At 37.4% G+C, this 26,325-nt stretch overlaps 1 protein-coding gene across 1 annotated transcript; it reads right to left on the bottom strand.

Moving 5' to 3' along the window:
- Nucleotides 1–8,041: 8,041 nt before the first annotated feature.
- Nucleotides 8,042–21,278, bottom strand: LOC136029682 (uncharacterized). The gene is made up of 4 exons (XM_065708185.1): nucleotides 21,170–21,278; nucleotides 18,720–18,935; nucleotides 12,078–12,331; nucleotides 8,042–9,814 (listed from the first exon to the last, which is right to left on the bottom strand). The coding sequence occupies exons 1-4, from the start codon at nucleotides 21,276–21,278 to the stop codon at nucleotides 8,603–8,605; spliced, it is 1,791 nt and encodes a 596-aa protein (XP_065564257.1). The 3' UTR covers nucleotides 8,042–8,602.
- Nucleotides 21,279–26,325: the final 5,047 nt, after the last annotated feature.

Below are 26,325 nucleotides of genomic sequence, written 5' to 3'. Positions count from 1 at the left end.
CTTCTTTGATATTAAGAAAGCTTATGATACATTGGACCCCTTTGCAATCCTAAGACAGGCTCATAAATTTAATGTTGGAAATAATTTCTGGAAGTGGTGCAGGGCAATGCTTTTTAATAGGACTATTAAAACCAGAGTTGGATCCATATGCTCCTCTGCTAGTACAGTCTCATTAGGTGTTCCTCAAGGAGGAGTTTTGAGTCCTCTTCTTTTTAACATACTGATTAATGATATTATTTTGGCTGATATGCCCTCAATAAAGTTTGTCTTATATGCAGATGACTTAGCTCTTTGGACTGAAGGCTCCTCTCCTGAAGCTTGTCAACCCAAGCTCCAGGGAGCAATTGATAAACTGTCAATATGGCTTAATACAAAAAATCTGGTTTTTTCTATCCCAAAGACCACTGGCATGGTTTTTTCTAGGAAAATTGACCTTAGGCAAGATTGTCTCTCAATTAATCTGACTCTTTATAAACAACAAATTCATTTTGCCAGGAATGTGAAATTCCTTGGTATGTGGCTGGATAGTAAGTTAAATTGGAATGATCATATCTCTCATCTTTGTGATGCACTTGAAAAACGACTGAATTTTATGCGTGCTGTTGCTGGGCAAAAGTGGGGAGCTAGCCGAGATAGTCTTCAAAAACTATTCACATCTATAATATATGGAAAGATTGAATATTGTCTCCCTGTCTATTACTCAGCTTCAAAAAAGTTAATTTCTAAAATTGAATCAATAGTTCACCATGGCCTGAGATTAATCACAGGTGCACTAAAAAGTACTCCTATTGCAGCTCTGTTCAATGAGGTTAATATACCTTCTTTAGAAGAAAGATTCTTGAAACTTTCTTCTAATTACTTTATGAAAGTAAATACTAACCAAAACCTCCATGTTCTCAAGGAGTGTCTCATAAATCATACATTTCTCTATGAAAATCGGAAGACATATAGTAGTCCAGCCATTATCAAGTTGGTCTCCTTGCTCAATGGCATAGGTGTTCCTGAAAACCTAATCTTTTCTTGTCAGACCCAGATATCTCCCAACACTCCTAATAGCATTGATAATGTTATAGATATAAAAATCCCTGGCATGGATTTTCCTAAGAATAAAATGAATAGTCTAATCCTTCATCAACTTACACTAGCTAAAATGGTTGAATTTTATAATTGGAAAAAGATATTTACTGATGGATCTGTCTCAAATGATGGGAAGGCATCCATAGGCATTTTTTCTGAGTGGAATGGCTCATCAGTTGGGATTAGAGTTTCAGATGGAATCTCCATTTTCCATGCAGAATGTCTTGCTCTCCAAAAAGCTTTGGATACAGTGCTGGAAGTAGGATCAGGCTCATTTGTTATCTTTTCTGACTCTAAAAGTGTTCTTTCTGATCTAAAAAAGAGGCAAGGAAAAGTTATTCCAATTATTGTTCATCTACAGGGAAAAATTCAGAAAATAATGTCTTCTGATGGTCTTCAACTGAAAATGGTCTGGGTTCCTTCTCACATAAGGATTAAGGGAAATGAAATTGCTGACAGTATTGCAAAACAGGCTATCCACCACCCAATTACTTGGAAGGTTGCTCTCACTGTAAATGAAACTTCAAAGTTAATAACCTCTGCTGCAAGTTCTATTAGAATTAATAATAGATGTATTGCAACAACAAATATTTATGTTTTGTCTTTTGAGGGGCATTATATCCCACATCACCTTATCCACCCAAATAGGAAAATTGCAAACTCTATTTTCCGTCTGAGAACTGGTCATGCAATGACCAGATCTCGTCAAGCACTATATCATCTTACAGATAGCAAGTCATGCCCTTTTTTTAGGTGTGTAAATATTGATGAAACTATAGATCACATTCTCTCAGAATGCCCTCGTTTCACAACTGAGAGAAATATTCTGATCAGAAAAATTGAATCATTGGGCCTGAAGACGTCCACTCCTCTTGTTTTAGGTTTCACTCGTGTTAGTAAAGATAAGGAGCTAAAAATATTGGAGGCATTGGGAGTTTTTGTGTCTTCAACAAAGATTTTCAACTGGTTGTAATTTCATTTTTTTTTTTTTTTTTTTTTTTTTTTTTTTTTCAGTCACAAGAGTGTGGTGAGAAGAGAAGATGATTTGATTTATTTGATTTGTATGTTCTTTTCGTTTCTGTGATTTTAAGTTTAATTATTGTTTGGTGACGCAGAGGGCGAAAGCCGAGCGTATTTTCTCTACAACAACAGCAAAACCATACGTTTTGCTGCAATGAAAAATGCGTTCATAATTTTGAATCCTACTACAAATCGCATGAGTTCAATAATTTCAACTTTTTGCGACAAGTCGCATGCCTTGTTCTTATTTAAAAAAGAAAAAAAAAAATAATGGAGGTGGTGACTGAGAAACTAATTATGGCTGTTAGGTGCCAGCCCATATTATTTTCAAAAAATTTGAGTGATCACTCCAAAAAACACCTTGTGTTAAAGGCCTGGGAAATGGTCTCAGGGGAAGTTGGTGTTAGTGGTAAGCATGTCTACTAACTTTTTGTAGGCTATATTTAGTTCAAATTTCTAAGGGTCACTAGCAATCTACAACAAAACCCTGATTTTGGATGGCCTAGGTCAGACACAGGGTTTATCTAGCATTTACTATACTCTTTGGTAGGCCTATGCCTAACAATAAGTTGGGTCCATGACTTTCTTATGATGGCAATCAAGATCAAAGGTCTTCACTAGATTCAAGGATCAAATTTTCTTTGACCTTTGAAAATCTAGTGATCATGCAAATTGGGGATCACTAGATTTGTAACATAATGTATATCCCCTTATATCTAAATCTAACTGCAGAGAAAATAAAATTTAAATGTCTCCAGACCTATCTAGTAGGCCAATAGAACTGAGATTTTCCATTGCCAAGCTGCTGCTAAGAATCAGAAACACAAAGAATTGAGATTAGAAAGCAGTTGTGTTTATAGGTCTTGAATATTTAGACCAATAAGATCTGTCATATATTTTACCACCTTTTAGTTAAATTCTTGTATAGTCATTATCTTTATTCATGTAAGTCAATAATCAACACTTAGTTATTGATACAATTATTTCCTTAACAAGTCTTGCTATTATACGTAGCTTGAGATACTTGGTAGGCTATTATCATTGGGGAACCCTAAGTGAGTCATCTTTTACTTTTCTTGTACAAAACACTAGTAAGATTCTAGTTGAGTGACTTCTTGATATCTCAGAAAGGGGTTAGGTAAGGAAAATGAAACTTTCAGGGATGGGTCTACAGGCTAATGTATATCTGGAGAAGGTATTTTAAAGTACCCACCTCTAGTCCTTCTCCCTCTAGAGAGCCCTTAAATTTGCTTACATGACAGTTCTATGCCTATTGAAAATTTGACAAAACAACATTTGGTAGAATTCTAGTTGATTTGACTTCTTGCTATCTTGGAAATGAGTTAGGTTAGGAAAATGAAACTTTCAGGGATGGGTCTACAGGCTAAAGTATGTCCCAGGAAGGTATTTTGAAGTACCTACCTCTACTCCTTCTCCCTCTAGAGGGCCCTGACCTTTGAAAATATGTATGTTATAAAAGTGAAATCTTATAAAATAGATCTTCTGCTTGAATGAAGTACAACAAAAGTGTTTTCAGCTTCACAACTTTTGCTATCTTAGAAACTTTTGCTTATCTCACATAACTTTTGCTATCTTAGAAAGTGATTAGGTTAGGAAAGTGAATTCTCTAGAGTGACAAGGAGTAGAGCATGGTACTTCAAAACACCTTTCTGGGACATACTTTAGTCTGTAGATTCATCCCCAAAAGTTTCATTTTCCTAACCTAACCAATTTCTGAAATAACAAGAAGTCAATCAACTAGAATTTTACCAGATCATCTTCAGACTAGATATTGGTAGATTTGTAACTTTACCTGGATCTTGGAGTGATGTCCCAGGAAACCTCAAACCATCAGTTGATTGCCACCATTTCTATTCGGCTCCTAGCCTAACCTGCTTTTAATGGCTATACCAGTAAAGGGTCTGCCATCCAGGTCTTGCTATAGATTTAATGGTCAAAGAAAATTCAACCCTTGAATCTAGTGACAACCTTTGATCTCTATTGCTGTCATAAGAAAGTTGTGGGCCCCACTGCCAACTTTAGATACTCCATGTCAAATGCTGATGGCCTTCTGGCACCAGGACCCTGACCTACTCCACTAGAGATTTATTTTGATTAGTTGGTCTCCAAGTGTTACTCAAATTGTCAATTTTCTGTGTTAACATATTTTTCCTTAGGCATAGGGTTTTCCAATTGCAAGATATATCCATCACATTGGTGCACTTGGTCCAGTCCCCCCCATGATTTTTTTCTAGATCCATCCCTGGCCCTAACTGCCAGATCTAACCAGAGATTAAATGCATAGGTTTTGTGTATGTTTTTTTTTCTTTGTTACATTGCCTTAATTTGGTAAAATGAACAGTTAATCCTTGTATATGCCTAGTGTGGAGCTATACTTAGCTGCATTTAGAGGGTGCTGTTGTTCAATTGTAATGGTATTTGTTGTTATATTTTAGAAGAGAACAGAATAGATAAAGCGATAATATACATGTTTTTCCTCTTATCTGATTTCTGCCCTATATTAAATCTTAGCTAGCAAATTGACAAAATCAGCAATGTTAGTAGCATATTCTAGGGTATGCTATAGTATGTTGTTTAATTGCAATGGTAGTGGTTATTTTATTTGAAAAGAGAACTGAACAGATAATCTAATAATATACTTGATTTTCCTCCTAACTGATTTCTGCCCTATAGTAAACCTTAAGTAGCAAATCTACAAAATCAATTCTATTCTTGTGAATGGGTTTCTTGGCATATCAAAACCTTTAGACCTATATCGAATTGCATATTATTATTTTTTTATGTAGGCTATTGGATATTGGATTTAAATAAATGAAGGAAATTTTATAATTTATTTAATAGAAAATTTGTTGCATATCATAAATAAGAATCTTGCTATTTTACTGTTTTCTTTTAGTTGTATATTTCTTAGGGAAATACAAAACTTACCTGGAACCTTCAGGGGGTGAGGTATATTGTTAGAAAAGTAGCTATGATATTTGGAAGGAGCATAAAGTAAGGAATTTTATGACACTAGTTTTTTTGTATTAATATGTTTCCTTCAGAGGAGCCCTAGCTCTAGTTCTTACTATTTTAGGGAATTAAATAGTAGATATAAAGAATATCTCATTTTTCCCTTATCTAATTTATATCCTATAAGTAGGCCTACCCATGTTCCTTGTTTTCCATCTACTATTTGCCCTGTACACAGAATTAGCCCAAAATACTCTTTTTGTGCCTTGTACATGAGGCAGGTTTTTGTAAGATTCCTGGAAACACTTTCCTGCTTCATCATAAGTCTTGAAAACTGCTGAAAAGCAGAAAGGAAAAAGTTGCATACACAACACTTATAGCACAAAAACTAGTGGAAAATGTTTGTTATAGTGTAAGATTTAAATATATTTAACAAGGATGTAAGTAATTCAAATAATAAGTGTCATGGATGATACAAAAGCCAGCTTACCCCTGGCAGTATGGCTGGTTTTCTTTTGCTAAAGTTGACATTCTTTATCATTTGTTTCAGTGCAAGAATGTCAAAAAATGTGGCGTTCCCTAAGAGACGGATATATGAGAGAGAAACGCTCTCAGATGCTGACAAAGAGTGGATCAGCAGCAGTGAAGGAGAAGAAGCCCTGGAAATGGTACAACCACATGATCTTCCTGAGTGACCATATTTCATTTAGACCAACACAGTCAAACTTTGAGTTACCAATTAGGGTAAGTAAATTCAGCGGTTTGTTAATTAGTAAGTATGATGTGAAGGTAGAAAATTATGCCCTACTTTACACTTCTTACCATGATAATAAACATGGAGAAATTGTTTTAGTTATTTCTGATTAAACGAGTGTGGCAAGTTCTAGCTGGACCCAGTGGAGTGGCATTTTGCTAGGAATTTTTCTTCCAACTTTCATTCAAATCTGATACTCCTTTCAAAAGTAATGCAAACACACTGAAAGACTCAGCGTTTGCCTGATTTTACTTAAGGTCTTCATATCAGAGTTTAATATTATTAATGGTGTCAGGCATCTTTGTTTCAAGTTTCATTTAAATCTGGCACTCCATTCACTACTATGCTATCAAACAAAACTTAAAACCATATCTCCCTCTCCCTTTTTACCTGGGATCTAAACCACAGAACATCATGGCATAAGGCATATGTTGTAGTTCTAAATTTTATTCAAAGCCATCACTCCACTGGTTAATTATTCTAAACATAGCAAAAAACTCAACTTTTTTAACTCTTTAAACACCCTTCCCCTCGCCCTATTTGAGTTATTCATCTCAGAACTTGGAATTATGTGTCATGTTGGGCATATTTTCTCAAATTCTTGATCAAAGTTACAACTCCATAAGTTAGAATAAACTAAATCAATATTTAAACTTTTTCAATGTTTAAATCCGACTTTTCCTTGCCCTACTTGAGCTAGAGTCTTCATATCATAACTGAATGTGTCACAATGCAAGGCATATCTGGTTTTATTTTCTAATAAATCTGCCAACGCTTTTAAGAGGTATACCAAGCAAGAAACTCCTTTTTATTTCAACTCTTAAAACTCCCTCCTCTTTGCCTTTTTATGGCACTTGGTGCCATAAAAATAGAAAAAATTGAAGTATTTTTAACTTACTAATGGTTGATCAGATCTTAATGAAATTGGATGTTTGGAACTATATCGTGTCTCAGAGCTGTTATTTTAAATCCCGACCGGATCTGGTGACATTGGGGGGAGGAGTTAGGTACTTTTATCTTACGAATGGGTGATCAGATCTCAATGAAATTTGATATTTAGAAGGATAGCGTGTCTCAAAGCTCTTATTTTAAATCCCGACCGGATCTGGTGACATTGGAGGGAGGTTGGGGTTGGGGGAACCTAAAATCATGGAAAACACTTAGATTGGAGGGATTGGGATAAAAATTGTTAGGAAAAATAAGCAGAAGTCTTAGATACGTGATTTACATAATTGGAACGGACCCGCTCTATTGGGGGGGGGGATAATTATGAAAAATTAGATCAAATGACGTATTTTTAACTTACAAAGGAGTGATCGGATCTTCATGAAACTTCATATTTAGGAGGACCTCGTAACTCAGATCTCTTATTCTAAAGATCTGATCTTTCTTCTTAAAGATCTGATCTCTCTTCTAAAGATTTGATCTTTCTTCTCTTGGGATTGTTGATGCTACAAGGAATATGATATCACGCGTTCCAACACCGCGTAATGATGTTATCAATGGGGCTAAAAACTTCAGGATTAGCCTAAATGTATTTGTGGCTGTGTCATTGAAAGCCTTTATCTTTTTCAAGTATTTTTTATGTCTTATGTTTTTGCTAGCGTCTGCTGTACTACTGCGTTTTTTGCCACTTTAAAGACAAACATGAACAGTTAAGAGCAGACTGAAAAACGGTTATCAGCTTAATCGGTAAATAGGTCATTTGGATGTAATTTTACTTTTTTAAGGTTGAAGTTGGGTCAGGCGGAGAGATCCAAGAGACAGAGGAACCCGAAGAAAATGTCATATATGAAGACAGTGGCCAGGTCCAGTTAGACTATGTGGCAGAAACGAATCCTATCTTGTTTGAATCCCCAAATGGCAGGACATCGTCGTGCTCATTCGCTCAGCCCAGGTCCCCCACCCCAAAGAGAAAGAAAGCTTCGAAGGGAGAGTGTTCAAAGTCAGAATTCGAGAGAGATCTGATCGGTATTGTTGGAAAGGAGCAAGACCCAGACGAGATGTTTTGTCTTGTTCTTGCTGCAGATATTAAAAAACTAAGTGACAAAAAGAAAGCTTTCATCAAATTTAAAATTCAGGAGCTTCTTTTCAAATTGTCTATTGATCAGATCTCTCTCGACTGATGGCAGTGTTCTGTCAGTTATTCTTTTTAAGTTAATTCTTTACTGTATTTGAATATAAAGCTTCTTTTTTATTTCAGTGGACCAAGAAATATCAGGTTTATTAGTTGGAGTTTTCAATGTATCATGGTATCTGTTACCACGTTTCGGCAGCTACTCAGTATCTTGCCAATTTGCGTTCCCTGGTATCCTGACTGTAGTTTCTAAGAAAGTCGAAGGACCATATCATTTTGTCAGATTGAGTAGAAAGCAGTTTGGGGCTATTGATTTGGGTAAATAGAAGAACTTCTTTTTGGGTGACTTCTAAATAACATAGATTCGGCAATTACCTTTTGGGTAAAGTAAATGTTGTATTAGATACCATATTAACTCTAGAACGAACAAAATGCAGGTTCTTTTAGAGTGATATCAAAAACTATAGCTTCTGCAAAAGCGCAGCTTGAAAAGGTTGACCTACCAAAATTTTTGCGCCATTAACCAGAGTTTGACTCGGCTGTTTGCTTATATTTTGCTGCTTCAGATCAACTTGTATTATACAAAAAAGAAGGAATGCACTGAAAGGAAGAGGAGAAATGATGCTCTTAGCATATAACGAAGAACAGAACTATGTACATAAATAGGCCTACTGAAAATGGAGAAACTAAGCATGAGAATATTATCCAAACAGGTACTCTTCCTGCCATGGTAGGGCGCCCTGCCCTGAATTGAAGTATTCCAGAAATTTCGTCCTTATTGTCATGGGAGTAACTGCGAAATTGTTTGCTCCCTGACGCTGCTGCCGCTGAAGCCAGTTATCAGAGACCATGGTTCTCCAGGCTCCAGGGATAATCTCCCTGTTTCCACTCTGGGCATCTACGAAGTTAATTGGACAATACTGCGAGTTCTCGCTCATTACGAAATTGTGCAAGCAACAGCAAGCTTTGACTATTGAATCAACTGTTTCAAGTTTGCAATTAATAGGTGAGTTAAAAATACGCCAGCGTGCAGCTAAGATTCCAAATGCGTTTTCTACAACCAAGCGAGCTCGAGACAAACGGTAATTGTAGACCCTTTTCTGCCTGTCAGCTACACTCAAGCCACCTGGAAATGGTCTCATTATGTTCATTTTCAAGGGGAATGCCTCGTCAGCTACGAAAACATGTGGTAAGATGGTCCCATTAGGGATGGGCTTAGGCTCAGGAGTTTCAATTGTTCCGTTCAGAATGGCACACCCAAACGATGACCTGGCAAATATACTTGAGTCACCAGCACTACCCTCTGCTCCAACGTCTACAAACTGAAACTTATAGTCAGCATCAACAACTGCCATCAGTACAACACTAAAGAATCTCTTGTGGCAGAAATACGTAGAGCCACTGTTTTCTGGGCATCTCAACCTGATATATTTTCCATCAATTGCTCCTATGCAATTTGGAAAGTCCCACCGCCTCATAAACTTGTCAGCGATTGTCTGGAACGTGGATTGGGTTGGTGGCTTCAAACATTGGCTTTTCATGCTAGTCCAAATGGCCTCTGTCGTTTCTGCCACTATAAGAGTGACTGTCGAACGGCCAATCAAATACTGGTAGGACAAAGACCTCTTTGACTCTCCTGTAGCAAGATGCCTGATCGTCAGTGCAAGTCTCGTAGCTGCTGAAATAGGTCTCCTCCAATTGGTATGTTTCTTCTCAATCTTACTTTTAACAATTGCTAAGAGTTCCTTGAATTTTGTAGGAGTCATTCTAAGGTATTCGAAATACCATTGTGGATCTTCCTTTTCTAGATCCTGCACCAATTTGCTGAAGGCACCATCTGTTTCTCTTTTTCTAAGGACTGGTCTGACCCACCACCTCCGTGTAGCTTGTTTTGCACTTCCATATAGCTGCTCCTATAAGAAACAAAGAATATAAACATAGGTCTCTATTAAAAGAAAGCTGGAATAGGTCTTTGATAGTGAACATTTTCAAGCCCTTGACAAGCATAGTGAAACAGGAAACACTTATAATTGTTGCAAAATAGCAAAGGGCAAACTACAATTTTTTTTAAATCCATTATTTTTCTTAGCTGTTTTTCTGTAGATGAGGTTATTATGAGCCTTTTGCAGCATAGCCTGTACCCAGCTTTGTTTAGTGTAAAGCAGTAACTTACTTTCAAGACTTAAGAGACTTTCATACATTTAGCATAGCCTGTACCCAGCTTTGTTTAGTGATTTATACCGGGATGTAAAGCAGTAACTTACTTTCAAGAGACTTTCATACATTTAGCGTAGCCTGTACCCAGCTTTGTTTAGTTATTTATACCGGGATGTAAAGCAGTAACTTACTTTCAAGACTACATGCAACCTGATCTAAATAAAGATGCTATTGTAGAGTATCAAAGAGAAGCCTACAAGTATATCCCAATTGCAGTAAAGGCACATTACAAAGAACAAGAACCTACAGGAACAGGTTCATAGTATACCGTTGGAGTGGTAAAGAAACTAGAAAATTGCAAAAATTAAGATAAAGAACTAAGAAGAAGATTAAAAAGAAACTTTGAAAATTGCAAGTACAGTACTAAGTACATACAGCAAGTAATATTAGCAAATTAATGAGATCATAGCTGCACTTTTTTTTCTCTCATGCTTGTTAAACTAACACATCCATTTTGCAACAGTTGTGCACCAGGCTCTTTGGATGATTCTTCTGCCCAGGGAAATCCCATAGAGGAGTAAATAATTACTGTCTAGGAGAATCTGATTTTGGAAGGAAAACCTTTGAATATCTCTGTCTAGAAAACTGTAAGTCCTGTTACCTATTCTATTGAACTATAAGAGGGTCAGGGAGGTGTCACTGATCAAGTTAATACTTTCTTAGGTCTGTAGAACCAGTGGGGTCCAGAAGGTTTTCTGGATGACCACTTTTTTGATAGGTGATAATTCCAGGGGCTGATGGCCTGCTCTAGGTGACCTCACTGTGAACTGATAACCCAGACAGGGTCATCAGTCCATAGAGATGTTACCCAGATTTAGAAAATAGGCCATCACTCTATAGACTGATCACCCATATTCCAGACTAGGTCAACACTTTATAGAGAGATCACCCAGACTTCAAGAATGAGCCATCAATCCCTAAAATAATGACCTGTTAAATGAGTGGTTACCCAGAAAAACTTGTGGACCCCACTGTCTAGAACAAATATTTCTATTTTCCAGCTTCATTCATCCCTGTCATACAAGATTCTCAAAAAAAAATGGTGACCCAGCTTTAGCAGAGACAGCATAAGGTATAAGTGACTTGCTAACATTTAGAAAAAGCTACATGCAACCTGATCTGAATAAGGATGCTATTGTACAGTATCAAAGAGAAGCTGACAGGTATATCCAAAATGCAGTAAAGGCATATTACAAAGACAAAGAACAGGTTCATAGAATTCCATTGCAGTGGTAAAGTAACAAGAAAATTACAAAAATTAAGGTAAAAAAGAACTGAGAAGAAGATTAACAAGAAACTATGAAAATTACAAGTACAGTACTAAGTGCATACAGCAAGTAATATTAGCGAATTAAGATCATAGCTGCACTTTTTTTCTCTCTTGCTTGTTAAACTGACTTATCCATCTACCAACAGTTGTGCACCAGGTTCTTTGGATGATTCGTCTGCCCAGGGAAAATCCATAGAGGATTAAATAATTACTGTCTAGGATAATTTTATTTTGGAAGGAAAACTTTCTCGATGACCACTTTTTTGATAGGTAATAATTCCAGGGACTGATAGCCCATCCTTCAATTGTCCAAATCTAAGGTGACCTCTCTAAGAACTGGTGGCCTGGACTAAGTGACCTCTCCGTGAGCTGATAACCCAACCTGGGGCATCAGTCCATAGAGAGGATTTAGAGAATAGGCAATCACTCTATAGACTGATCACCCACATTCCAAACTAGGTCATCAGTCCATAGAGAGATCACCCAGATTTTAAGAATAGGCCATCAACCATTAGAATAATGGCCTGTCAAGAGAGTGGTTACCCAAAAAAACTTGTGGACCCCACTGTCGAGAGCTGAAATATTTCTATTTTCCAGCTTCAGTCATCCCTGTCATACAGGATTCTCCAAAAAACTGGTGACCCAACTTTAGCTATACATCCTATGTAAACCTAAAAGCAACAACTTGCCTGCTTTCTTCGCTTACTCAGAAGATACGCTGCAATAGCCTTCTTCTGGATTTGGCTTAATGCTCTCATTGCTTCAGTTTGAAAATCTGATTTGAAAAATCGTGTCCGATTTGACGCAGCAGTGGGAACTATGGAATAGAGCTTGTCGCAGCGACGCAAAAGTCTGCGTTTCAGTGTGAACACTCCATCCGATTCTGTCGTACGTCTCTTCCGACAGGCAAAAAATCGTGTCGGGATTGACGCAGCAGTGTGAACTAAGGGTTACTCTACCAAATCTCCTTGATTCGTATCTTCTCAGAACTACAGTTGACTCTGTAGCCAAGTCAGTATTAGGTCAGACCTTGTCGGAACTACGGTTTACTTAACACTCTTTGGAGTTGGTGACTAGTGCTATATGATTAGCAAAGTTACAATCAGTGACAACGCTCGTACTTGAGTCAAAAGCTCAACTTCCGCGTCGCGCAAGTCATAACCAAATCAATAATACAGATAAATAGCTCAGGAACAACTGAGCAACTTTGTCTGACTCCTGTTCATACTGAAAATTAAGCGCTACGTCTACCATTCCCTTGCACACAGCTCTCATTCTTTTGATGCATGGCCTTGAGTAGGCGGACATATTTTGACGGGAGGCCAGTATTAAAAAGGATATTTACTAGATAATCTAGATCAACTGAGTCGAGTGCTACCTTGAAATTGATATAAACAATGAAAGCCTTGTGGTGGAACTTGATCGCCTTCTCGATGATTTGTCTTATGAAGATTATCTGCTCTGTCGTTAATCGGCCAGGCATAAAACCCGCTTGCTCTACTTTGCACTTTCGTCCGAGGTGCGTAAAACATCACTGCAAGCAAACCATAGAAAAAAGCTTGCCTGGTGTCGACAGGGATATTATTCCTTTATACGTCTTGCATTCCCCATGGAAACTTTTTTTTTCTTCAGTCGTAGGATTATTGATTATTCCGAAACCAGTGTTTCGGAACAACCTCCGAATCCCGTCTTACATCGAATTACATTTGGAGCCATACCGCCACTGTTTTTAAGCAGCTCCGAGGAGATTTCACAGATATCAGGAGTGTAGAAGCAGAGAAGTGCAATTTTTAATAATAGTAAGGTAAGCCAGGCTTAATTTTGAGGGGGATATGGCTTGTAGCGGGTGTGGGTAGGATCTTCGTTAGGTGTGATGTTTTAGGAAGTGAGCCGACCATGAATGACACCTATCAATATGATGTGTGGTCTTAAGTTCTGGCACTTTTAACCATTTGCTGTTCTGTCAAAGTCAAAGATGAACTGGACGAGATTTTTTGTCCAAACGACTCGGATGAAGGTACGAATGGTACAACTGAGGTACCGGATGCTCGGACAGGGGTGGTTATTTGAAGTACTGGATAATTTTAGGTTCTGTATCCTGTCAAACCATCTGGAAAGCTCAATTTTTCGGGGGTGTCTCATCTAGATGGCATCTACTTCATGACATGGGTCATAGGCCACGTCTCTAAATGAGTATAGAATGACGTTAGCTACCAGAGTAGAGTAGATTCGTGCTTAAGCGAGGCGGCCGATCTTACGCCTGTGAAATATTTTCTTAGGAGACGGCCAAAGATGGTATTGGCCATTGTCATCTTTGCTGACATCTCTTCATCTAGATCTCCAATTTGAAAGACATTTAAACCATGGGAGGTGAACTACTCGACTGACTGGACACCCTAATGGATTTGACCTTAAAGTCCGTCTTTCGACAGTGTCGAGGGAAGATTGAAAACCAACGATGTCAATGCATGTGTTTTTTACATCCTAAAGTTTTCTCCACTAGCTGTCTGTTTGTGTAGATTTACTCAGTTTTAAACTGTCCTTGTATGAGCCAAGCTTTCTAGGGGCGATGAAGAACATGCAACTATCTTGCTGTCGATTGTAGGATCTGCAAAGCAAATAATTTATTGGGTGTTGACAGTTGAGTTACGCCACGACAATTTCCTTATTTTGCTTAGCTTCCCTTCCTTTATGGATTAGCACACGCAGGCATTTCTTTCAGTTTGGTGGGACCTTCTCAGAGCACCAAACGATGCTAAAAAGTGCCTGTAACCAATTGAAGAGTTTGGGTGTAGCAGCACTGTCTTGCCGAAACCCATTCCTGATTTTGAAATAAGGTAAAGGCTGACCTTTTACAAAGACAGCTCTTTTAGGATTGTCTCAGATCTTTTCAGACCATAATGCCGGATGCACATTGGTTGCCAATGTGCATCCGCTTTAATAGCGGATGCACATTGGCATCACTTAGCTTAGTTAAGTAGTCTAAGTTAAGTGATTTTACTTAGGTCCCTTCACATTGAAATCTTGCCGTTCACATTGAAACATGAAAAATGACTAATAGGACAAGGCAAAAATTTTGAATTGTTGAATCGTGGAATCGAGGACGGATAACACTTATATGGTTGATGATAATGAAAGTAGCTCTGATGAAGATTTAGTGCTAATTCTTCACTTAAGGCAGCAAAACAAGAAAATTAAAGACTATTTTAAAGTTATAGATGCTGTTTTAGCGAAATAACCCACTAATGATCTGGTCTCCTAATAGAGAAATTTTGACATAGTCTAGTGAAAAATTTTGAATAGGCTAATTGTTTAGTTTTAATATAGATTGTGAATTGGTGACTTAAATACATGAGAGCCAGAACTAAGGTAGGATAAGCTTGTTTCGGTGTTACTTGGTTGTTCTACATTTGTTTTTTTCATAGGCATATATTTTGGGGATGATACCTAACACAGGGATACCATAGGGAATTTATGGTAGGCATGCCGCTTGCCTTGGTAGGGAATTTAAAGTGCCAAAACCCTATAGGCAAGTGTGTATTCTCCTGATGAGCCCTTGTGTTGGGTTGTTGCCTCTGAATTATTTGTCCTTTTTTTTAAATGAGTTTAATTAATTTTAATTAATTAATTAATAATTAATAATAGTCCTTGACTTGCCATCTGATTTGATGTGTGTTAGATCAAATTTTTCCTAGTTACTTATTCATTCAATCCAGAGACTTGTCAAAATCCTACAACAAAAGATGGCTTCTATTGTTTTTCTATTGTTGGCTACCTGCCAGAGACCATTAAAAATCACCTGGACAATCTACTGTACCTTACTAGGCTGTAGATTCCTTTAATAATAATAAACGATATAGCAAGTGCTAGGGAAAAGGAAGTCAGATAGTTGCATTGTCTAACAGGTGTACCCACCAAATAACAATAGCCTATAAGCAAGGCTTCTAATAACCTACTAGCATTTCTATTAATTAAAAATAACACAACCTTCATAAACTGTTGTGAGAGGGTCTATCCTTCCTAATCCTGAAAAGACTTATTTCTATCTAACTTATTTATCCAAACCAAGGTCTAGGCCTACCTGAGATTACTATTCCTTGACTTGCCAGCTGATTTGAGAAACTCTCCCAGGCATTTATTTTTAGATGCCTATCCTTGTAATTCTCATTTTTTGGATTATACAAATAGAGCCTAGAGCTAATAAAATCAATTATCAAATGTTCAATTGAAGACATTTTCAAAGCTTTTCTGAAATAAAAGTCTCACTTATAAGTAATCACTTATAAGTTGAAAAAAGTTCAACTTTGAAAAAAGCCTAAGTTAAGTGAACAAAGTGAAAGTATAATTTATGTAAAGTAAATTAAATGGGATTTTCATGCCAATGTGAACAGGATGAAAAACTAATGTGCATCTGGCATAAAGACTGTCATTGTTAAGTACACTGTTTAGGATGCAATTGAAGAGTTTGGGTACAGTGGCACTGTCTTGCTGAAACCCATTCCTGATTTTGAAATAGGGTGAAAGCTGACTTTTTACAATGAAAGCACTGTTAATATTGCTTCAGATATTTTTGAAGAGACTGACAATTTTTCAGGCTGCACTGGCAGATTATAGATTTGACCATAAAGACTGTCTTTTGACCAACAATGCCAATGCATGCATTATTTACATCCTAAGGTTTTCTCCACTAGGTGTCTGCTTGTGTGAATTTGTTCAATTATAACTGTCCTGGTATGAACCAAGCTTTCTAGGGGCACTGAAGAAGATGAAAGTAACTTGCTGCCCATTGTACAATCTGAATAGCAAATAATTTACTGGGTATCAACAGTTGAGTTACTCCACAACAGTTTCTATGTTCTGCTTGGATTCTCTTCCTTTATAGGTTAGTATATGCAGGTCATTCTTCCAGTTTGGTGGGGCATTCTCAGAACACCAAACGATTCTAAAAAGCACTTGTAACTAGAGGGTCATTTCTGAAGCATGATTCCTTAGACCCTTTGATGGTAGGCCTTATTTACCCAGGGCTTTGTTATTTTTCAGATTTCTAGTTTCTTCTTTAAACTTGGTTCTTCAATAAGCAAGTGTATGGTGATGTAGTCAAGCATCTTTTTTCTTGATCCATTGCTTCTACACCAAGTCTATTTTGCTTTTAAATTGAATAAAGTTTGGGGCCAAACAGAAGTTCAGTAGTTTGTATTCATTATCATTTGATTCTTTACCTTTATCTGTTTGTAATTTTTTATTTTTCCTATTTTTAAATAAATCCTTAAAAGCATTAATAAATTCCTTCCCTGTTTTATCCTATAAAGAAAATACCAAATATATTTACTAAAAAAATTGATGACTGTAAGAATATAATTAAAATTATTATTTTTACTTTTGTACTGCTGCATATCAACCAAATCTGCGTGCCACCGGTCATTGACACTATGAGTTTAAACGTATCTTCTTTTAAATGTATGGTATAAATAGTAACTATTTGGATTTTACAACACTCCTTTGATTTTAGTTTTTGATAGAGTAAAACCAAGTCTTTTAATTTTCTATGTAAATAATCAATCCCTGAAAAGTTTGAATAATAGAGTTCTGTAGGTCTATTTTCTATGCTACTCTTGCCAGTACCAATACCACTTTCTTATAATCCAGGGCTTTTGCTCATTACTTCATTTTTAAAAAATGATTTTTCTTACAACTGCAAAGTGTATTAATATCTTTAATCATTTGCACATCATTTCTTCTGAAACTGCCCGATTTAAAGACTTGGTTGCAGTAACCTTTTTACATTGCATGCAATAAATCTCCATTTACTACATATTTAAATTATTCAACTAATTTAAATTATGAAATATATTAATAAACACTAACAGATTTCCACGTTTTCCACAGAGTCACAAGAATAGTAGATAGTAAGCAATAAAATATAACAGTATTATTAAGATTTGGAATTTTGTTGATTAAAATCAGTTCCTAATAAATTGCAGACACTGCATAAATGATTAAAAGCTGGTTACAACAAAAATTAATTTTCATAAAAATACGAAATCTACTACTGTACTATACAATTAATGAATTGTGGTCATTTGCCAAAGACCATAATTTAAAGATTATTGGCAAAAAATTTGAAATATTCAATACCATCATCCATCATCCATCATATTTCAACTCATTCAAATTTTCAACACGTGCTTCCAATCATTATACTAGAGAAATTTTATAAATCTTGTAGTACAGGGAGGAAGAAGCTGACTAAATATCCTTTTTGGTTGAGTATTTTTTAGCTTTATATATAAGTTATGGTGGCTTATGCATAGTTTACTCTCCCTTTCTCATCCTTGACTGAATGTCAAAACTAGATGTGCCTGGCCCCCTTCTGGAAGGGGGCCAGCCCTAGGGGTTGTATATCCCTCTGATGATGATGAAACCAGTCATGATGATAGTACAGTCACAATATTAGCTGTTGAAGATGTTTCACCTTGTACTAGTTGTCAATCAGACTCCAATGAGGATTTTCAGCTAGTTGAAAGCAGAAAGAGAAAGAAAATCTCCAATACCCCTCCTGAAATTATCCCTAAGCCAGAAGGACTGAGAATAAACCTGAAACAAGCTACGAGATCCCCTCTACCCAAACCTCTTGTGCATTTCACCCCAACTAATAAAACAGAGATGTTCACAACTAAAGAATTTTTAAAGATCAGGATGCACCTTTACAAAATATTGAAATGCAACTTTATTGCAAATATTGCAAGAGATGGAGTCCTAGATGTTCCGTTACTGGATGGTAAAGACACCAAAAAAGCCCTAGAAATTAGCTGCATCAATAACATATATGTCACAGCTAGTTTAAAATCAACATTATGAACAGGACAACAACAAAAAATTGTGATTTACAATGTCTCCCCTTAAATCCCACTAGCAGATCTTAAAGAAGGTCTAATGAACTCCAAAGGTGAAGAAATGCCTGTGCTAGAGGCCTTCTGACTGGGTAGGCCAAATGAAGCTGGACTTGTACTGAGCAAAAGTGTCTTGTTTATTTTACCTCTCTCAACAATGGTAGAAAAATTTTCCTCTTTGGCCCGCCAAAGCCATTTAGATTATTCCAAGAAAAGCTTATACAGTGCACCAAATGCCTGAAGTTAGGTCATGTCTCTAAAAACTGCAAGTCCATCAAGACCCAATATAATGTTTGTCTTGAAGAGCACTCACACCAATCCTGTAGTTCTAAGCCTAAGTGTGACAATTGTAAAGGAGATCACAACTCATTTGACAAAAGAGCATGCCCCAATATTTGGAAAGGCATCAAGTTTTGAAAATTGCCAGGAAAGAAAACCTACCAGTGGGAATAGTTGCAAAATCATACAGCAGTATTCTTAAGGAAAACATTCCTACTTTAAAAGAAAGTACTAAGACTCTTTCATGGAAGTGGGCCCCTAGTATAATTAGCACATCACAGCAAAGATCCTCAACAAGTAGCATGGCGTCTTCATTGACTAGCCCTAAATCTCTTCTGGCTGATTTAAATTTCACCCCTTCAGGAAGAAGTAACAAATCTAGAAATAATGACTCCAAGCCTCAAAAAAGTAACACTACCCCCATGCCTAGTGTACTGCCCAATTCTGCAATATCTGCCAAGGATCATATTGCTCTATCCAAGCTGATACAGTACCTGATCTCAATCACCTTTATTTCCCAAATAGATATATCAAGACATCTGAAGGCCACCATTCTGAGAGAAATAGCTGTACACTATTTTTCTAAATATGTTGTTGAAGAAACAGATAGTGAGGTTATTAGTATCCTCAACCAATTTCAGGCTCTCCATTATCTCACAGAAATACATGACTAATGATATTTCTGTCCCTTTAAAGATACTCCAGTGGAATTGTGCATCAAATTAATACAATGAAACTAGTGGACTTATATGATTACATAACACAGAATAATCTTAATATTGTGTGTCTTCAAGAAACTAATCTACATAGACTAAAAAAGATTACCCTGCCTGGTTATAAGTGCTATCGTAAAGACAGGGGTACAAACAGGAAAGGCAGTGGTGTAGCAATTTTTATACATAATAATATTATCCATTTCCCATTGCCTACAGTTTGCTACGATTTTGAAATAGATGTGATTTGAGTATCTGTCAACTTAAATACTGGTAAGCATATCAAAATCATTTTATAACCCACGAGGTGAAACAGATATCCTTAATATTATTGAGAAAGAAATAGTTGGAGGAAAAACTCTTATACTTGGTGATTTTAATGCTAACAGTCCATTATGGGAAGTAACTACCTATGAAAATAAGGCTGGAAAAAGTATAGAACAACTTCTGATAAATGATACTAATCTCTCTTTGTTTACTCCTTATAACTTCCAGACCAGATTTGATTCTTGTAATAATAGTTCATCCACAATTGATCTCCAGATTGGTCCCACATATCTTTATGCAGTGATTAATATTACAAAGGTCCCTGAACTGCAAACAGATCATATAGCAATTCTTACTTCATTAAGAAACACACAAGTTATGTCCACAAATCCCAAGCCAAAGTATAATACCAAAAAAGCAAACTGGCCACTTTTCCAAGATATACTTGTATCTTTTGATTACTCAGAGGTATATAACCTACTACATATAGATAAAAAATTTGAGAAATTATAATCATGGTTGGTTGCTGCTGCTGATGCTGCCATTCCAAAATATTGTAATAAGAAAAAGCTAAATCTTAAGAGGCTGCCTAAGACATGGTGTGATGATGACTGTGAATTAGCAAAACAAACTAGAAAAAAAGCCAAAAAGTATTTCCAGAAACATCCCTCACCTACCAAACATCTTGAGTATAAACATGCAATAGCAAAGCTTAAAAGAATATGCAGAAAGTAAAAAAAGATAGCATGGGATAGGTTTTGCTCCCAGATTGACTCCCAAACAGCCTTAACAAAAGTCCACCATTATATCAGCCAACTGAATGGTTACAATAAACCTATTGATGATAGGAAATATGATATATGTGTTAATAACAGATATATTCTTAGTGACAAAGAAAAAACTGAACTGTTTGCAGAGCATTATAAAAAAGACATCATAAGACAGTCCCTAAGACGACCTCCCTTTTGTGTTCTGCCAAAATCCTGCTCACATAAACTTTCTCTTGAAAAACCCTTCCTGTTTGAAGAGATGAAGCAAGCCATCAGCCTTAGCAATCCAAAATCAACTCCTGGACACGATGACATCCATATAAATTGGATTACAAAAATGGCAGATTTATTTAAATATGCACTTTTGCACATTTACAATCATATATGGGCCCATCACAAAATTCCTAGATCTTGGAAAATAGCTATAGTCAATCCCATTCTTAAGCCTGGCCAGCCTTCAAACAATATTAAATCCTACAGGCCAATTTCAATGTTAACAACACTAGGAAAAATCCTGGAACAACTGATTTTGCATAGGGTTGAATGGTTCGTAGGAGTTAACAACCTCTACCCCCCTGAACAAACAGGACTCAGAAAAGGGCACTGCTCACTGGACAGTGTTGCTTGCCTTGAAAATGATGTATCCAACTCATTTAACCAAGGGCATTCAACAATCGCCATACTTTTTGATTGGGCTGATGCCTATGGTAATGTCATTCACCAAAATTGCTGGAGGTATTAATGAATCTTGACTTTCCTATTGGCATTGTTAACCTGGTCTATGATTTTCTAAATAATAGAACATTTGTTGTCCAAATTGGTAATTGTAGGAGCCACAATCACCCTATTAAAGAAGGCTTACCCCAGGGAGCCATCTCAAGTATTGATTCAGAGTTCAAGGTGTGAGGACCTATTTTTGGATTGAACCTATCACTAATATTTGGTAAAGGATTATCGTCTCTACCTGACATATAGCTAATATTTTCATAATAATTAATTCAGTGTCCAAAGAATTATAAATAAGCGGGTTATTTTCAGACTTGAGTGAAAATTCCCTTGGGAACAGTGATTTCTCTTATCGATATTTTCGTGACCTATATAGGTCAGGATTAAGCAGTTGCGAAAATAATTATAATTTCCGATATTATAGACGATGGCGTTACGATAAAGGTGAGGGGAGAAAAGTAAGCAGAAGGGTGGGGGAGAGCTGTTTGCAAGAGCCGTGGTACCCGCCGGGCTTGTCCCTTAAATTGCGGGGACAAGGTAGGCAGCCTCCAACGCTTCCCTTACTTCTCTCGCAAGTGAACCTTCAATCTAGAGAAAATGGGAATTGGTAATTGGTGCGAAGATGAACTTTTTTACAATCCTATCCTGTGCTTTGTACAGAAAAATCTTGCTAAAGGAGTTTCGCCCGATACGATAAAAGAGTACTTGGCCGATTTCTTCGAGTCTTCTTCTCTTGGTGAGACCCGTAAATTGCTTTTTTTAAAGATTTTTCCGAATGAAGTCCCATCGAAGCGCGTAGGAGCCAATGCTGCATTAAACTGTGCTTCGGACATTATTTCTTCGCTTGTAAAGTGCGATTCCCAGAACATAAAGCTTCCGGACTTTGTTATCAAATGTCCCAGCGAAGTGCCAATGATCCCTGTCGATGCCTTCAGTACCCTCAGTGCCAAGGTGAATTCTTGCCTTGAACAGCTGCGTGATATTGCGTCCAAGGTTACAGAGGGACAGTCTAAGCTTGTAGCCCCTACTCAAAATACGAAAAAACCGTCCTACGCTGTCGTTGTAAGAAACCCACCCCCGGAGCTCAGCGACCCTATCCTTCGCATGAAGAAGCTCGAAACGTTGGATGGTCATGACGGAATCATAAGTCTAAAATCTAAGCCACATAGCAAAAGCTGGGTTGTGATGGTACGCGATAAGCGCTCAGCCGACTCGCTTGCTGAAGCTGTTACTAGCTCCATCCCTAACGTTGGAGCCAGAGTGATTGATAAAAAGCCTTTAGCTGTGGTCCGGGATATACCCCATAATTATTCAAGAGCTGATTTGGAGGCCTCAGTGGAAGGACTTATTAGTGCTAGTCAAATCGGCGACTCTCGTACTTTTCGCCTCGAGTTCGTCGACAAAACCGCTCTGAACGCGGTTCTGGAGTCGGGAATCCGTATTGGGTATGAAATTTTTCGCGCTAAGCCCTTTCAATCCATTCCGCGTCGATGCTTTCGCTGTCAAAGTACTGATCACCTGATTGGAGCTTGTCCCAGCTCACCAGCACATCCCAAGTGTTCCAGATGTTCTGGCCCTCATGTGAATTCCAAGGAAAACCCTTGCCAAGCCTCACCAAAATGTGCAAATTGCACTATGGAACACGTAAGTTTTAGCCTGAAATGCAAAGTTCTCCGATCGGCTCTCAACAACGCTAATAAATGAATGCTCAAACTCCGTTTAGCTTTGTTTCCCTTAATATTAATGGTACAAAAGACAAGGATCTACTGATAAGTGAGCTACTTGAAAATGATATTGTGTTTCTACAGGAGCACCTTCTCTCTAAAGTGAATGTTGATAGCCTAAAGCGTTCTCGGACCCATTATACCTTCTTGAGAGCCGCCCAAAAAACCCGTGGAAGACCATCAGGAGGTCTGGCCATCTATTTCAGACACAAGACTCAGCCGATATTATTGCACAGCGACGCTAACATCTTAGCGATAAAATGTGGTGATACCGCATTTATAAACATTTATTTCCCCTGTAATAAAAAGACTGTCCAGTCATTGCCTAGTTTTTCACAAGCATGTAATCGCCTACGAACACTACTTAGCGACCTTTCAAAACAAAATACCAAATGGGTTCTCGCCGGCGACATGAACACTGACTTATTATCTAATTCCAACCGATCTGAAATCTTTCTCGATTCTCTACCTGGAGGATTCCATCTTGCTCATAAAGATCTTCTATTTACTTATATTCACAATCGTGGTGGTCTTACTTCCAACCTTGATCATGTAATTGTGTCAGATTCAACTCTACTTTCATCAATAGTTCACGTGGAAGACTCTAAAATCGACGACGATCATTTACCAATCACGTGCCAACTATCTTGCTCCATGGCGACCTCTGTGCAACGTAACTCTCCCAAGTGGTTCTCAAAGTTAAATTGGGAAAATACCAATGTTCCACTTTATGTATTGACATTGCCCCAGTTATTATCATCTATTAAAGTGCCTTTCCACTTATTGCAAACATCTGTATCTACAACTTCAACTCGGATAGATATCAACTCGTATTATCAGCAAATAGTGTTCTGTCTAAAGTCTGCCGCTAAAACAGCTGTACCCTCCAAGTGCGTGCGAACGGGTACTCGCAATCCCTTTTGGAAAGTTGATCCTAAAGTTAAGATAGCTAAACAAAAAGCTAAGTTCTGGTTCAGTACATCAAATAAAACAGAAAACCAAACGAGAGTACAAATATTCCCTGCGTAGAGCGAGACTGAATGCCTGGGATGGTCCTTGTGACAAAAAATCCTGGGATCGTGTTATAAACAGTGTTAAGTGTTCACCTCCAATTAATTCGTCTCTTCGGCTATGTGACTTCGTTTCTCATTATAAAAATATTTTGCTTTTGTTTAATATTAATCTCCAAAATCATTTTACAAAGCATGTCAACTCAATCCTCCCAATTCGTATCAACCAATCTCAAGTGTTGTCGGTGGAATCTGGTGTTACTCCGAGCTCTTATGCAAGTGAATAAGTCTGAGTCTCTCGATAATGATGGTCTTTGCTTCAAGTTTTTTGCTTATGATTGTCCTGAACTGCTGAAGCATTTGCAATTATTGTTTCAGATGTGTTTGGCACAGTCCGTTGTGCCAGATAGTTTTTTGTCCGGCTGTATATCTCCCATAGTCAAGAGGGGTAAGGACCCCAGTGCTTGCTCTAATTATCGTCCTATCACTGTGTCTTGTTTTGTTAGTAAGCTATTTGAATATGTACTGCTACCGGCCATTAACTCCAAGTGCAATTTTACACCCTTCCAGCGCGGTTTTAGAAAAGGTATGGGCTGTTTTCAAGCTCACCATATTGTGGGCCGGCTAATGAAACAAGCTGTTGCTCAAAAAAGTCCCCTGTATTGTCTGACTGTTGACATATCTAGTGCTTTTGATAATGTAATTCATTCAAATGCTTTGTTTTCTCTAGCAGCCTCGGGTGTTAACCTTTCTATTGTTTCCGTGCTTAAGTATTGGTATGCTAATTCTTCAGTTAGGGTGAAGTGGAATGGTACGGTAGGGGAGTATATTCCTGTTAAAAAAGGCGTTAGGCAAGGTGCCGTGTTATCCCCGAGCATTTTTAAATGTGTTTTAGCTTCGTGTCTCCAACGTCTTCAACCGTCAATTTTTTACAATGATAATTTAGGCATTAGTCACGTTGCATATGCTGATGATGTTCTGCTTCTTAGCCGGACAAAAAATAGTCTAATTACCAACTTCTACCGGCTTTCAGCCGCACTATCCACAGTAGGCCTTTCAGTTAATGCCTCCAAATGTGAGTTTTTGTGTTTTGGAAGTCCTCCACCAGCATCACCTCTTTGCTTGGGTTCTTCAACTATACCATGTTCAGCAAGTATTAAATGGTTGGGTCTCTCTTTTTCCACGTCACTTTCGTCTACTTGCTCCGCTATTACGTCCAGCGTGCTGAAAAGTATGCGGGTTGGATACGCGAAAATTTCACCAAATCGTGGTCGGTATAACCGAAATGGACTATGCCGTCTTTATTCTAGTTTTTGTGCCCCTGCTGTTTTTTATCTTTCTGGTTTTGCTTTCCTCCTTCGCAAGAAGGATACAAAGAAAATACGCTCAGGATATTTTAAGTATTGCAAGTATTTGCTGCGTCTGCCTCGGTGGTATCGGAATCATACAGTCGTCTCTAAATTTGACATCGTTGATGCGCCCTCGCGACTGAAACATTTATCTAAAGATATATGTCTTAAAACTCGGCAAATGATCGGTGTTTTTGACTCTCTTTGGCCATTTTTTGAATGGAGGTAATTTATTTATGTTGTATGTTGTTATGTTGCTATGTTATTTATGTTGTTATGTTTTTTGTCTTGTTTTTTCTTTTATGTGTGTTTACTCCACAGTTTAATGTACTTTGTGGGTTATAAATAAATTATTATTATTACTGTTTAATCTATATATATCTGAGTTTCAATTAAAACATGCATCATTTGGGCTCTATGCAGATGACCTAGTAATCTGGAAATCAGGCAGAAACGTTACGAATTTAGTCAAAGATCTTCAACAAGATATCCACATAATCTCTTGCTTCTCAGAAGCCTTAGGTTTGTCTATCTCCACTTCCAAAACCAAAGCAATCCTATTTACCAGACAAAGACATTCAACCATACCAAATATAGTTGTGAATAACTCTACTATAAACTATGAATCTTCAGTGAATTTATTGGGAATTGTTTTTGATTCCAAACTAAGATGGCATGATCACATCAAATCACTCAAGAAGAATATAATCCAGAAACTGACCCTACTTAAACGACTCGCTAATTCTAAATGGGGTTCATCACCTAAAACCATGATAGATTTTTATAAAGTTTATATAAGAGCAAAAATGGAATATGGTATTCAATTTTTTGCTAATAGCTCGCCACAGATTTTTAATTTGCTGGAGTCATTGCAAAATTCTGCAATCCGTATTACTATGGGATTTCATAAGCGTACTCCAATAATTTAAATGAGAAACCTGTCGGGGATCGCCTCTTTGCAAGAAAGAGCTTTACTTCAGAGAAGAAGATATTTCACCAGAATACAAGCATGTGGTACCATGTGTACCATTATGTATACCAGAAAATCTTTCATAACACACCCTCTATGATTTCGGTATCATCTTCCTGGAATCTTTTTGCAAAGGAGTTTCCAGAGTGGTCTTCTCATTGGATGGATACTTTTCCCTTTGTGGATTCCCTACCATGGGAGATTCCCTTATTGAGTGTCACATGAGTATGCTAAAAAAG

Source organism: Artemia franciscana, chromosome 7 (assembly GCF_032884065.1).
Source record: "Artemia franciscana chromosome 7, ASM3288406v1, whole genome shotgun sequence".
Lineage (NCBI taxonomy): Eukaryota > Metazoa > Arthropoda > Branchiopoda > Anostraca > Artemiidae > Artemia > Artemia franciscana.
Note: the sequence above shows the minus strand (reverse complement) of the source record. Positions and strands in the feature narration are given on the sequence as shown.

What these genes read in the sequence shown, in the direction of transcription:
- LOC136029682 (XM_065708185.1), bottom strand. Translation starts at nt 21,278, where the DNA reads ATGTCAGGTAGAGACGATAATCCTTTACCAAATATTAGTGATAGGTTC. An exon ending in ACTTGAGATGGCTCCCTGGG is followed by an intron (nt 18,936 to 21,169) that starts GTAAGCCTTCTT and finishes CATTATTTCTAG; the next exon opens with ATTTGTTACTTCTTCCTGAA. An exon ending in TGAGTAAGCGAAGAAAGCAG is followed by an intron (nt 9,815 to 12,077) that starts GCAAGTTGTTGC and finishes TGTTTCTTATAG; the next exon opens with GAGCAGCTATATGGAAGTGC.